Raw genomic sequence first — 15,909 nt, forward strand, 5'->3', positions numbered from 1 at the left:
AATAAATTTATTAAAAAAACTACACAACAGCTGCACTTTCTCTTTCTAAACGAAGGCTAGTTTTTATTTAACTGTCTTATAGATAAAAATGCCAACTACTTTACCTTAAGCACCCCTCAAAAACCTCTTGTTCTGGGGAGGATTAAACTAAGACAAGACATTAGCAAACATCAAACAGCAGGGAACTTTGATCTAGCTCACTCATTGGTTTTGGCATTTCATATAGCTCTTTTGATAACATTTTAGAAGATGTAAGAACCTAAATTAAAAATCTGGTAAAACATCTTTATTTTGCACATGAAGAATTGAGGCCCAAAGAGATTAGGTGAGTTGTCCTAAATTACAAACTGCATGGGATTAAAACTCAGACCTCCTGACATCCTTTATAATTCTGGCAGTAATAGGAAAAATGGAAAGGAAGGTGTCCATGAGTTCCGAATGAGATCACATTCCCAAATCTCAGAACTAGACAGGGCTCTAAGCAAGAGACTACTCTGAACATCATCCACCTAGCCAGCCCCACCCTTCACACACCCAAATGCATGCACACACACACACACACACTGGAACTCATGTGCACACACAGACACACGTGTAGGCATGCACAGGCATGCACACAAAAGCACACATACTCCAAGTTGTATTCTCTGTAAGAATTACAAAGAAAATAGTTGACTTCAAATAGCAGTTTAACTGTTATGAACCATAGCATTGAAAGCTGCTGATAAAGATGTAAATATTATCTCACGTTTACCTACAAATTGCTTCCACACCTTTTGTTTTAAAATAGTGTACAGGGCTTCCCTGGTGGTGCAGTGGTTGAGAATCTGCCTGCTAATGCAGGGGACATGGGTTCGAGCCCTGGTCTGGGAGGATCCCACACGCCGCAGAGCAACTAGGCCCGTGAGCCACAACTACTGAGCCTGTGTGTCTGGAGACTGTGCTCCGCAACAAGAGAGCCCACGATAGTGAGAGGCCCGCACACTGCGATGAAGAGTGGCCCCCACTTGCCGCAACTAGAGAAAGCCCTCGCACAGAAATGAAGACGCAACATAGCAAAAATAAATAAATAAACTCCTATCCCCAACATCTTCTAAAAATAAATAAAATAGTGTACAAAAGGTAATCATATCATTAAAAAGAAACAATTATGCTTTTAAATGTCTGTATGTTTTTAATATTTGCAAATGCAGTTTAGGATGAAAAGTAGAGATTGGAATTTAATCGCTAGCAATTATACCATTTAATGCCAATATCTAAAATTTATCATCTACACCCACCTACTTACCAAAAGGCTTTAAAGCTCGTAAGAGCAATAAAACAAATGTAAAAAATAAAAATCATAAAGAGATGGCAAGATATGACTGTAAAAAAAAAAAGACATCTTATTACTGTTGAGTATTAAATACTGAGTCTCCTATTAATAGGAGAACCTTTACAGATTATAGAATTCTCCTTGCCTCATTTAAAGAAGCAACGCCATTTTATCTGGTGAGACTGTCTTTTTTTTCTTCGATCGAAACTTTTAAAAGAATCTATTATAGAGATTCTTATATAAAAGATCCTAAGCTATTTATTTATACCTGACAGACAGCAGAACCATTCTTCAAGGTGATAATGTAACTAATGAAAGCATTTTGATCCATTCTCTTTCTTTTCTTCTACTTCTTCAAAATAGCTGAACAAAGTCTTAGAGCTCATTTAATTTAAGCAACTCCTTTATAAAGAATCTTCCTCAGGCTTCCCTGGTGGCAGTGGTTGAGGGTCCGCCTGCCGATGCAGGGGACACGAGTTCGTGCCCTGGTCCGGGAAGATCCCACATGCCGCGGAGCGGCTGGGCCCGTGAGCCATGGCCGCTGAGCCTGCACGTCCGGAGCCTGTGCTCCGCAACCGGAGAGGCCACAACAGTGAGAGGCCCGCGTACCGCAAAAAAAAAAAAGAATCTTCCTCTATTTTATCTTTTCTTCCTGTGCTCAGGATGGTTAGTGCTGCCCTACTATCGAAGATCACAAAAAGCCAATGAGCCTGTTCTAAAGCAAAGACTGTGACCAAACAGAAAATATATTCAAAGGTCAAAGATAAAAATCTCTGTCATCCCTCAAGATAAGAAATAATATTCTTTTTTATTACATGTCAGCTCTTGAAGCAGTCTGTTCATTTGGCTTATGAAAGTTCTGTGAGAAAACTCCACCTATTTGCTCCAATTTCCAATCCGAGCATAGAGACCGCAAACTTCATCTGTCATTATTTCTCCCCGAAGTGTTCTACAGTTCAAGACAAGCAAACATATTTTTAGTTTTAGTCTCCCACAACATCACACATTCATTCAACATGTATTTATTAAGCACCAATATATGCCAAGCAGTGGGCTGGTTTCTAGGGATACACTGGTAGACAAAACAAATGTGGAGCCTGCCCTGCAGAGCTTCAGTGGCCTTGTGCAGGAGGCAGCTCATAAAGAAAATGAATGGCATATATAATAATAGTATTAACCATGTGCCAGGCACTGTTTTGAACATATTCATGTTTTAATTGTCCTAATCCTCAAAGATACTTTTTGTATTGAGAAGGAAAGTGAAGCACAGAGGTTAGGTAACTTGCCCGAGGTCACAGCAAAGCCAGTAGTAATATACATAACTACAAACCATAATAAGCTATAGGAAAGAAGCAAAGAGAATCAGAATTAGTGGGGTGGGAGTGTATGGCTATCCTTCTGGGAAGTGTTTCGGTTTATCAGAGCAGCAGTTCTCACAGGTCTATGTGACTATTTCAGGGCATCCACAAGGTCAAAACTATTTTCATAATAAAAAAATATGAATTGCCTTTTTCATTGTGTTGACATTGTACTGAAGGTACAAAAGCAATTATGAATAGAATGCTTACAACACAAGTCAATGCAGTGGCACCAAACTACCAGTAGTCACTGTACTCTTCACTCTCATGCACTCGCAGTCAAAACAAAGACAAAAAACAAGGACTTCCCTGGTGGCACTGTGGTTAAGAATCTGCCTGCCAATGCAGGGGTCATGTGTTTGAGCCCTGGTCCGGGAAGATCCCACATGCCGTGGAGCAACTAAGCCCTTGCACCACAGCTACTGAGCCTGCACTCTAGAGCCCATGCGCCACAACTACTGAGCCCACGTGCTGCAACGACTGAAGCACGCACCTAGGGCCCGTGCTCTACAGGAAAGGGAAGCCACCTCAATGAGAAGCCCGCCCACCACAACGAAGAGTAGCCCCCGCTCACCGCAACTAGAGAAAGCCCAAGCGCAGCACTGAAGACCCAACACAGCCAAAAATAAATAAATAAATTTATAAAAAACAAATAAACAAAAACAAAACCCAAAAATTCACTTAAGAATGTCCTTGATAAAGCAGTAAAATTATTAATTTCTAAAAATCTCAACCCTGAGTAAGTCTTTTTAATATTCTGTGTGATGAAATGGGAAGCATACATAAAGCATACCTGCTGCATATCAAACTATGTTGTCTCAAGGAAAAGCACTTATGCAACTGCTTGAGATGCAAAACTGAACTTTTTTTCTTGGAACACCATATTTATTTGAAAGAAGAACAAACTGTGGTTATTAAGATTAGTATAGGGCTTCCCTGGTGGCACAGTGGTTGAGAGTCCGCCTGCCTATGCAGCGGACATGGGTTCGTGCCCCGGTCCGGGAAGATCCCACATGCCACGGAGCGGCTGGGCCCGTGAGCCATGGCCGCTGAGCCTGCGCGTCCGGAGCCTGTGCTCCACAACGGGAGAGGCCACAGCAGTGAGAGGCCCGCATATCGCAAAAAAAAAAAAAAAAAAAGATTAATATATTTGGCAGACATGTTCTTGAGAATAAAGTGAATCTGTTATTTCAAGGAAAACAACTGACAGCATTTGTTGGCAATGATAAGAACTTATACTTTCAAAGTGAAAATTAGAATTCTGGAAAATTGGAATCCATCACCATAAGCTTGACAGCTTCTTAATACTTACAGATTTTTCTCATGAGACTGCAGATATTAACAAATGTGATTTTTTGATATTGTATAATGAGATGTGTCCACATTTGGAAGATCTGGATAACTCAGCAAACCAATATTTTCAAAATGACCAATGCACAATGTTAAAATCATGCCTTGGTAAAAGATCCATTCAAAGGCTACAAAGATAGACCAATGTATTTTAATGTAACGGTGTATGAAAAGTTTATTGATAGTGTTTCAGACTCCACATTGTAACTAACCTTTAAGAAACTACCTTTTACTATCAAAGAAGAATATCCACAATTATCTGAAATGGCTACTAAAATACTCCTCCCTGATCGAGCTACTTCTCTGTGAGGTCAAATTTTCTTCCTATAACCAAAACCACAAACCATAACTGTTTGAAAGCAGATGTGAGAGTCCAGCTATCTTCTATTAAACCAGATATATATTTTTAATTTTAATATAAAATAATACTACTCATAATTTTTTGGAAAATGTAGTTATTTTTTCATTAATAATGATATTAACATGTAATGGGTTTATTGGGTTTATTTATGGGTTTATTTATGGGTTTATTGTTGCTATTTTTTTTTTTTTTTTGCAGTACGCGGGCCTCTCACTGTTGTGGCCTCTCCCATTGCAGAGCACAGGCTCCGGACATGCAGGCTCAGCGGCCATGGCTCACGGGCCCAGCCACTCCGCGGCACGTGGGATCTTCCTGGACCGGGGCACGAACCCGTGTCCCCTGCATCGGCAGGCGGATCCTCAACCACTGCGCCACCAGGGAAGCCCTACTGTTGCTATTTTTAACTGATGTAATATTTACAGTTTTCTCAGTTGTAATTTCTAACACAGTAAATACCAGTTGATATAACCCATATTAAGGGAAAAAAAAAGCTCTTTGGGGACCTTATAATTTGTAGAATGTAAAGGGGTCCTAAAACCAAAAAGTTTAAGAATTATTGTCTTAGAGTTTCTGAAAGGAGACCCATGTGGCCTGGGCCATACAGAATAAGAGGAAAGAATGATAAGATACGACATTGGAGGGCTATCCAGAGGTCAGATCACACAGAGCTTATCAGTGATAAGGAGGCTGAATTTATTCAAAGTACAATTGAGGAATTTAAAACAGAATGACATGATCAAATTTATGTTTTAAAAATGGCAGCTGGACTTCCCTGCTGGCGCAGTGGTTAAGAATCCTCCTGCCAATGCAGGGGACACAGGTTCGAGCCCTGGTCTGGGAAGATCCCACATGCTGCAGAGCAACTAAGCCCGTGTGCCACAACTACTGAGCCTGCGCTCTAGAGCCCATGAGCCACAACTACTGAGCCCACGTGCTGCAACTACTGAAGCCGTGCTCTGCAACGAGAAGCCACAGCAATGAGAAGCCCGCGTGCCGCAACAAAGAGTACCCCCACTCACAGCAACTAGAGAAAAGCCCATGTACAGCAAGACCCAACACAGCCAAAAAGAAAAGGCAGCTATGTGTAACATGGGAGACAATGTCACTGAACTAGAGTTGGGGGATTTGAAATGGAGACAAGTAGATAAGTCTATGATGTATTTTTAAAAGTTAAAGTACTTTAAACGTCAAAATGAAGTTCCAAACAAGATAAAATGTTTTCTGTTTTCATTTTAAAGAATTCAGCTGCTCTATAATTAAACTCGAGGTGGGATGAGGAGAATCAACCTACCAAATATACTAGAAATGTCAAAAGTACACTAAATCCATACTCAATACTCTAATGTAATGATGTTATTTTTAGTCAGTTTCAAATTTTTCTTAAAATGGAATACCATGAAATATTAACAAATCATATCTTTGTGATTGATTCAGTCTTTCACTAATATGGTGGGCCCTATGTTAGACACAATGGATAGTAGAGTCAACAAGACAGACACCATCCCAGCTCTCATGAAACTTGTATTACAGAATGATTATTGATAAACTTTGAAGACTCATGGCAGAATGAGGCAACTAAAGTTGTTTCAAATAATTTATTCATTCAAATAAACATTTATTGAATATACACAGTGTGCCAGGATCTGGAGACAAAATGATGAATAAGACATGGATTCTGCCCTTGAGAATTTTACTGTCTAGTAGAAACAGATAAAAAATACATTCCCAATTATGATGTAAAGTGTTGTAAACACTAGTGTACAGGCATGTGTGATGTACCAATTCAAAAAGAAACAAAGGGAGTCAGAAAGGAGAAGTTTACCTGAATGCTGAATGGAGAAAAGCTAATACATGGAGTAGGGAAAGGGAAAGGTCTGAGATGTGAAAACCCCTAGCAAGTGAGATAAGAATGTTAAGTGGGTCAAAAAGGTTGGTGTTTAATGTGTGAGTTCCAAATTTCCAAAAATTGGCCCCTTTTTAAAAGGGGCCAAACACCAATTCTGTAATCCACATATAAATCAACTTGATATCATGGAGAAAAAAACTACCAACCAATTCTTAGAAACCAAAATGGGTTCACAAACGGATAATGCTACCACCAAGTCAGCTTTCACAAGCATTTGATAGTTCAGATTATTTCAGCTATGACAAAGTCTTGGCCTTCAAAGAGCTTACCTTCTAGAGGTAGAGAAATGTGGCAACCACAAGTTATAGTACAATGTATAATAACAAATCTTGTAACAGCCCAAGCAAGTTCAAGGTGTTAAGACAGCCTCTGCCTATAGAGAGCAGAGAGGAGTTGGGTGAGGAAAGCCTTCACAGAGATGGTGATGTAAGTGGTGTGTTGAAAGATGAGTGGGTGTTTGACACTGTAGACAAAGGGGACAGAGAAGGTATTATACACAAAAGCCTGTGCCAAAGTAGAGATACCATGAAAGAGCAGGCCTATTTAGAGAAATGCAAATAAACCAGTTTTATTTGAGGCAAAAGCAGCTAAGAGGGGGTGACAAGAGATGAGGACAGACAGACTGGACACTGATCAACATGCTGCAGAGTTTGATCTTAGCCAGTAAGTAATAGGGAGGTATACAAAGAAGAGTGACGTAGTCAGACTTGCCTTTTGATATGAACCATTAATATGAATCACTTTAGAATGATTTTGGCAATGAGAGGATGATGTGGAGGGGGTAAGAAGCAATTAGGAAACTATGTTAGGAATATGCAAAAAAGGGATACGGACCTTAACCATGCACAACCTCCTAAACTCAACCCATTATCTTTCCTGCCAGACCCACTCCTTCTCCTGGATTCCTTACTTAAGTGAATGGTGTAAGCCTCCTAGGGTTGTCATAACAAATTACCACAAACTTGGTGGCTTAAAAGAACAAAAATTTACTCTCTCACAGTTCAGGATGAAGGAGCCCCAAATCAAGGCACTGGCAGGGTTGGTGCCTTCTGGAGACCCTGAAAGAGAACTGTCCCATGCCTGTCTCCTTATACTGTGGTTGCCAGCAATCCTTGGCATTTCTTGGCTTGTAGACAAGTCACTCCAATCTCTTATTCCATCCTCACATAGCCTTCTTCTCTGTGTCCCTGTGTATCCTCGGAGGATAGTCTCACTGGATTTAGGACCCACTGTAATCTGCTATGACCTCATCTCCATCCTTATATTAATTACATTTCTAAAGACCCTATTTCCAAATAAGGTCACATTCTGAGGTTCTGTGTAGACACGAATTTGGGCGGGGGAGCACTATTCAAGTCACTGTAGGTATCAACCAATATATTTCCCAAACAGAAATGTGGCATCATCCTTAACCATTCCTCTTCCTTTGCATCTAGATAATTATCAAATACTATTTCTACTCCTTTAAAGATTATCTCCTTTTCTTCATCCCCAATACCATTTTCATTTCAATAACACTCTTGTCTATATAGCAAACTCCTTGCTACAGCACTGGTTGAACTCAATTATTACTCTCATTACTGTGCCTGCATTGCCAGAGAAAGTCATACAACAGGGCAGACTGGTTTTACCATGAATTTATGGTAACTCCAAATTAGTCCCCAGCATTGTCTGGCAGTCTCTATTTCTCTGGCCAACTTGCTCTCCCACTCTTCCATTAACATTTCAAATCTTTTTCACTCTCCTCGAGCTCTTACTTTCACCCACTTTCAGCAGTTGTCCCAGGCTCCTATTCTACAGAGAATAAAGAAGCCGTCACACAAAACACTCCCGCTTCTGTGCTTATCATCTCTCCTTTCCCTTTAAGTATAATAGCTGTCCTTTCAATATAAAGCCATTCTCTCTACATGTATTTTGGATTTCATCTTCACTCAGAAATCTTACTAATTATCCTCTCCTTCTCTAGAATATTCAGATTTTCCCTCAACTAGATGCTTCTCATTGGCTTGTAAACATGTTTAAGTTTATTTTTCCATTAAAAAAAAAAGAAAACAATACCTCCCTTGAACTCCCCCTCCCCCTCCCGGCTATCCAGCCACACTCAACTATTTCTGCTTGCTTTTTTTCTCTCCACCTCCTCCTTCCCCAGCCAGACATAAATGTGTTTTTGGAGAGCTTGGTTTCTCTAGTTCTGTAGTCTTGGGCCCCTTACTTAATCCCTATAAAATGGGAATAACAATACTAAACCTACCCCACAGGACTATTATGAGAATTGGGTGAATTGATATATATAAAAGACCTAGCACAGAGCCTGGCCCATAGTAACTGATCAACAGTTAGCAATATATAATATCCATCCATTTATCCAGCCAACTGACACCTTGGAGTCATCCTGAATTCCCTCATCCCTCTGTTCCACCTCATCCCTCTGTTCCAACCCATCCCTAGATTTTATTTTTACTTCTCAAATCTCTCTTGTTCTGAACACTTTCCTCCACCTCTGCTATCCTACTCCCATCATCTCACATGGATCAGAATTAAGGGCCCCCTAAATGGTTTTCTGCATTTATTCTTGTTATTTCCCCAAATTCTCTCCTTATCATAGCCAGAGTAAACTATTCTAATCTCCTATCTGAGGTTACCACCTAATTTAAAACATTTCCCATTGTTATGATAAAGCCCTCAAATCTACTACATGGTCTAGAAAATCATGTAGATATTGTCCCTACCTACCTGTTCAAACTTATTTTGCATATCACTTCTTTTGCCCTGTGCTCTTGTAACACATACCAACTCTCAGTTCTTCAAATGCATTAGCACTCGCCCATCACAGGTGCCTTCTACATCCTGTTCCCTCTACCAGAATGTTGAACGATACTCCTATTTCTCTTGGCCTAATTAATTCCTACTCATCCTTTATGTCTCAACTCAACAGTCACTTCCTCAAAGAAGCCTTTCTTGATGCCCCAGAATAGGTTCTCATTACTCTATGTACCTCAAAGTTGGAATTTCACATTTATATGATAATTATTTCAACAAATTCCAATAAAATCCAAGTTCCATAACAGTGATGATTATGTCCGTTTTTGCTTTCCATTGTATCCCAAGTGTCCAACACATAATTAGCACTCAATAAATATATATTGGAGCAATATTAAACTTCAAGTTCAATGCTGCAAAACAGCCTCATCGCTTGTTTAAAAACAGAATAGCTTTCCTATACAAGTCTAGATTGCTACCCAGTTCATCGAAGTATGGAACATGGCACTAGAAACTAAATATGAATAGCCTTGGTATAAGTAAGTAAGTAGAAGGGCAAAGGGAAATCAATGTAGTAATTATTGAAAAAGAGCAAGGATGGGGAATTCCCCGGCTGTTCAGTGGTCAGGATTAGGAAGGAGCTCTTACTGCCAGGGGCCCAGGTTTGATCGATCCCTAGTCGGGGAACTAATATCCCACAAACCGAGTGGCCAAGAAAAAAAAAAAAAAGAAGAACAAGGATGGACAGGTGAGAATGGGGGCAGATTATTGGGGGGGGAATACTATTTTTGAAACCCACCATTTTATGGCACTGAAACTGTTCAATGAGTGGTTAACAGCCAATGTTAAACAAATTGCAATAAAACTGATATACTTAAAAAAAAAATCAGAATAGCTTTAAAGCAGTAAAAGGGTAGTATATCATTAGTTCATTTTCAATGTGGCTCTAGATGGCTGTGAACAGTAAATCACTTTAAAAAAAGATACTTATTCAGCAATTGCTGAGGGAAAGGAGGACATGACAGAAGATATATTGCTTTGCTGTTATTTTAAAGAAGGGGTGAACAGGCAGAAAACCGTACTTCAAGGCAGAGAGGTGAGTTTTTCTAAAGCACTGGTTCTCATATTTTGTTCTACTCCAACACACCTACTACTGCTACTATTACTATTACTACTACTACTATCCCAATTAGTACCTGTGACTCCAGCACAGCTGTCACCAAGTGGCTCACCATAGCAGGGATTCTCAAGCAGGTGGGAAGTATAAAAGAGATGTGAGTAATTTGAAATGCACTACCTCAAAATATTCTGAATTCTCTGCCCTCCCCTTCCCCTTATAGATATCCCTCTCCCCAAATATAATTTATGGAAAAAAGCAGTCACATAGATGTCACTTATATTTAATTTTTTAATGTAACTTCTGACTTTTTTTGTAGCAGAATTGTTTTCCTAACTACTATATTAGTATTAAATTAACTACCTGAAGACAATGAGCAGAAGAAGGGCGATCTGGAAGGATACTCAAGACGAATTTAAATATATCATAAGTTACTCATACTGGAGGTACCCCTCTTGATTATAAAAATATTTTATTATGGCAATATGGTTTAAGGTATTAATCTCTAAAACCACCGAACTTTGGTGCACATCTGCTATATCAAAATGTAAGTGACCTCAAATATTATGTCTTAATGCCCATATCCTTAAAACAACAGAACTAATTCAATTCACTTACTAAGAAATAAAACAGGGCAAGAAAGTATGGAAATCTCTTCTAAAATTTCAAGATCTCAAAAGATTGCTAACAGTACACAGGCAACCTCTGAAATTCTGCAGATGATACAATGGCAGATCTACTTTGAAAAGCACTACTGACAATGAACCTCTCTCCTCAGCAATACACAACAGATTCCATGAAAACTGTAGAAACTGCTAAATATAGAAAGAATAACCCCACAGACAGAGAAGTCAACTGTAACTGAAAAAACACACCAACAATCCCCATTTCCTAAGATCTTTAAATCAAAGGCTCAAGCATGTTGAAAAAACATGCTCACATTGTGATAGGCTAGCATTTCTTATTTTGAGAAATAATGCCACCTTCTAAGCCAGGACATGGAATCAGAATATGTAATTATAATTTCTGAAAAAGAACATGCATAATTTATTACAGCTCTGAGTACTCATTTAAAATATTTAAAGATGAAAAAAACTGAGCATCACCTCCTGCTCATAGAACATAATTTTCTCCAAAATCAGGTTTTATATCTGACATCCAAATAGCACTTTAAAGTTTCCTTAAGTCATTTAAAAAATGAATTAGATCTTGCTTCACTTTTTAAAATCTGTTTATCTCAGTAAATACTCTCAGTTGTAGAGTAGCAAAAGCTACTCTTGCTGTTATTTAAAGCTGAAGTACTATTTCTAAAGACCAACAAATGTAATTTCACTACATGAATAAATAAACATCTTCTAGAAACTACCACTAAAGCAAGAATTCAAGAGACATTTTCATATACCTAGATTAAGAAGTGATTAGCCTCATATCAACACTTCCAACCTTTTCAGAAAGGATGAAAGAAATTAACAGTCCTTTCAGTGAACAAGAGTCACAAAATCTCCCATATGCAATTCTATGCTAATCAAAGCTAAATTATACCACCTTTTCCACGACTGACAGGAAAGAGAAAGAATGCTAACCACTAAGCAAGGAGAGGATGCATTTCTGATATTCATATTAATTTGGATCCAATGGGCATTCTCAATCACCACAACTGATAGTAACGATGATTTCTCACAAAATCTAATGTTCAAAGAGCTGTGCACATCATTTATTATCCTATTTTTACCTACTTTAAAATGAAAGACCCATTCTCTTATTTAAATTATCTAGTTAGAAAATGATCTTTATGTAATAATGGTAATCTATTATGCTTTCTAAATATTGTAAAAATTTAATTTTCTGCAAAAATGGTAGGTTTGGGGTTTTTTTTTGGAAGCACCACCACTGCACTCACACCCACAACCAAGATTAGAGACTAAAGCAAATGATCATCCTTCACACACTCTCAAAAATAAACCCAGACTTTGGGAAAGATAGTAAAGTACAGACAAAACCTCAATGTTAGAAGTCAGCTGAATAATTGTAGGGCGCTCTGGAGGGATGTGCCTGTAACTTAAGGACCAACTAACTGTAAACTGAAATAGACATTGATACCGTCTTGCTTATCCCACTAACTTTTCTTAAGAGCTTTGATCAAATTCCCCTAAATAGTTCGTGCAGTCAAGGTACAGTACGTCTGTGTGCAACAACAGAAATTGACCTGAAATAGTTAAAAATAATCAGGACTGTGTCTGTCTGGTGATATACAAACCTAGTTTATCAATGTGAAAGTAGATCTAAAAACTCAAATGTTAAAAGGTGAGCTAAAGTATTCTTATGACAGAATCTCTGAGCTTCAGTTAAGTCTGAGATCTGTTAACGTAACAGGCACAAGTAGGCTGGAGTAATTAGTTCCTGCTTCCTCTTCATTGAGATACAAGGAAGGTGGACGACAGGATCTCGGGAGACCCACACGTCAGTCCACACACCTTTTTCTGCTCTAACCTCACCTCACTCCTTTCCTGCGCGCGCGCGCACTCCCCCGTCACGTAGGAAGCCCAGGTGCCCCGGCTGGCAGTTTTCTAGGGTCGTTTCACGGGTGCGTTAAATGAGGTCTGATGACTGGAGTTGAATGCTACCCCCTCCAGCGCCCACAGCTCACCTCTAGCTTGTGGTTGATTTGGGACACAGTCTGGGCTTTGTGGCAAAGCTGCGCAAAGCAGGAGCTCAGGCTGGTCATCTTCTGTCTCCCCTCATAAGTGATGTCCGCCTGGTCCGGATCGATCTCGCCCAGGAGCAGATCCACATCCACGAAGGCCTTGTCGAACTCCTTCTCCAGCACCTCCAGCCACCGGAACATGGATACCCCGCCGGGGGAGACCCCCACGGCGCATGAGGCGCCTCCTGGGCCCCCGCCGGCTCCTGCCGGGCATGGGCCGCCCGCCGACATGGCGCCGTCTAGGGCCTCCCCCGACTGCTGCTGACCTCGCAGTCCACCCGCGAGAGGAACTGATGGGACTGCGGGAACCCCCGCGTACGCACGCTCCGTCGGTCCCCTCTCTTAACCCTCGCGCGGCTAACGCCGGCTATGCAGCCCCGGAGGCGCAGGAGCGGCGAAGCTCTGGCGGCAGCGGTGGCGGCGGCTCACGGAAGACGCGGGCCGTCCCACCTCTCGGCCCGCCCTCGCCGCGCATGCGTATCGAAGGCCTCGGCGGACGCAGCCAGGAGGGATGAAATGGGCGGGGCTGGGGTGCGACCTTGGCCTATGAAAAGCCTCTGCTTGGGACCGCCTGTCAGCGGCCATATTGACATCTGGCAAACTCCTGCTTGAATCCCCGAGAAACCGGGGCGCGTGGTGTTGGCTTCCAAGTTGGAAAGGCCCGAGGAAGAGAAGGTTGTCCACGTCGCAGAGAGGAACAGCTTCCACCCGTTTGACTTCAGAGTGGGCGGGAGCCGTTTTAGAGTCGTCCGGGAAAGTTTCCGCGGTGACGTCCCGGAGCAGAGAAGGAAGAGTGAGGAAGGGACGTTTGAGCCTGCGCAGTGGCCACGTTTTACTTTTTCCAGTCCAGTTCATTTAGGGTGAGGTGCGTGGGGTGTGTGGACACACTCGTTCTTCTTGGTAAACCAGGCCTTAAATTCCGGGTGGAATCTGTCTAGAACGGCAAGTTGAAGGGCGGCGGCTCACCAAGTTTTGCTGAATTAATACGAGGCCTTTTCTCTTGTGATTAAAAGTCAGGCAGCCTTGGGTTCAAGTTTTAAACTCTGTCACCTATTAGCTGTGCCATCTTAGTTGTATTCTTTAATGTCGAAGCCTCAGTTTCCGAAATTTACTTCACTCAGTAGTAAGGTAAAATGCTTAGCTCCAGTGCTTGGCACTTGGTATGCCTTATTATTCACACCACAGGTCATACGTTTCCAAAGCAACTACCTAAAAAGGTGTACTTATTTTAAAAACTGGCGTAGTGTTCCTACACGTGACAGGTTAAAAAAAATTATGAGGATTCATATATTCATAATTATATTGAATGCAGAACCCTGTTGAGGCATCGGGGGCACAAAAATGAATGAGGCATGACCCTCACGTTAGCAGAACTCATAGGCTACTGAGTCTAACCCTTATAGCTGCAACTTTAATTTGAATACTCACTCTCAACCCCCTTCCACTTCAAGAGTAGCCCAGTCTTGAAAACAGAAGGAGAAACCAGTCTGATAGAGTAGAAACTGCCCCTCCTAGGAGACTTGCCTAAGGGAATATTTTACTGGCAGAAGACAGGCTCTTCCAGTTAATCTCCACCAAAGCCTGCACTGTGGGCCCCTCACTAATGCTATGCCAATGAGGAATAAGAAATCATAGCTTTAGTTTGCTCTCTGAGTCAGGGCAGACTGTTTAGCATAAAGTCCTTTGGCTTCAACAAACTTAGCTAAGCAAAACTACTCAGAGATCCTTGCCTTGAGATTAAGTAGGCACATTCACACAGGTTTTACCCAGAAATAATATAAAACTAAGATTTGCATCTTTCCCCTGCTCCCTTCCAAATTAACTTTTTTTTTATCCGCCGTATTTGCAAGAACATCATTACTACAGCTACCAAGTTCCCACCACTTTCTCTATTCATAATATAGTTAGCAATCCCATTTTCAGGAATTTAAAGTCCGAAAATAATTTAAAGTTGAGGTTGAGGGGCATACATATGGAATACACATACATATGGAATCACAATAATAGCTTTCAGTTATTGAATACGTACTATGTGCTAAACATTGTGCTATCTGCTTTACTTCTTTGACTCTCACAAAATCCTGTCAGTTAGCTGTGGTCAGTTTTTTATAGATGAGTCACAGAGAATTTAAGTATCTTGATAAGCTTGGTATACAACTAAAGATGCACTGAGGTGAGATTTCAATCTAGGTGTCTTTTTCTCCCAAGTCTTAGCTGTTAATCACGGGGTATAGAAGGATGAGGAAATCCATTTCTTCATGTTTAAGTTACCAGTGTAATAAATTGGCAAATCAGTCTAAAAGTTATTTTCAAAAAAATAATTTTTCCCAATTATAAGCCATATACAAATCTATTAATATATAAGAACTGTTATCCAAAAAATTAACTGTAATACTCATTTTCTATTACTTAGCACTTTCTTTTGTTTATATGAACTACATTTGAAAACAAATTTCATTTCTTTAAAAAAATATATCATTCAACTTCCTACTATATTGTGTGGGTACAACTGAAATGCATTTTAAGTGTTTGTATGTATCCAGTGCTCTGATCCTTTGTGAATACCCCCATTTTCGGGATTGAAGAGCCTGACTCCACTTCTGTGAACAAATTTTACAACTCGCAAGTCACACCCTCTATCTCAGAACACTTTCATCTCATATTGTCCCTTCTCATTACCATGCGATGTAACAACTTCCGCATCCCTGTGTGCTTGCTGCTTGGTGCTATGTGACTATTTCAAATGTTCATGAGGAACCCTCTATGTACACATTATCTTTTGCCCACCTTGACTGGGGTTCTGCATTTTTGCAAGTCACAGCCTAACAGTGAAGTGAAAGGCAGGGTTTGATGTTCTAGTGCTGCCATCTGTTGTCAGTGTGCTTTATCTACACTTGTTGCCTTTGGTCTACTTTGTTTTGGTCTACTTTGGAATTTGGAATAGTATGTAATCTCAATACTTGTGGGACTTATTTTCCTAGGGATAATAAAATCTTGATACTTCTGTTTGCAATTGCACTGGCAGAAACCTCCAAAAA

The 15,909-nt window shown here is 40.4% G+C and overlaps 1 protein-coding gene across 3 annotated transcripts in view; it reads right to left on the reverse strand.

Annotated features, from left to right (window-relative positions):
• GOPC (golgi associated PDZ and coiled-coil motif containing) overlaps positions 1-14,807 on the reverse strand; it is a 71,448-nt gene extending 56,641 nt beyond the window's left edge. For all 3 annotated transcript variants that reach the window (XM_079939164.1, XM_079939163.1, XM_079939162.1), the window contains exon 1: positions 12,815-14,807. In XM_079939164.1, coding sequence (XP_079795290.1) covers positions 12,815-13,102 — 288 coding nt within the window. In that variant the 5' untranslated portion in view covers positions 13,103-14,807. The remainder of the gene's footprint in view (positions 1-12,814) is intronic.
• Positions 14,808-15,909: the final 1,102 nt, after the last annotated feature.

Source organism: Stenella coeruleoalba, assembly GCF_951394435.1.
Source record: "Stenella coeruleoalba genome assembly, chromosome: 12".
In the NCBI taxonomy this organism is placed as follows: Eukaryota; Metazoa; Chordata; class Mammalia; order Artiodactyla; family Delphinidae; genus Stenella; species Stenella coeruleoalba.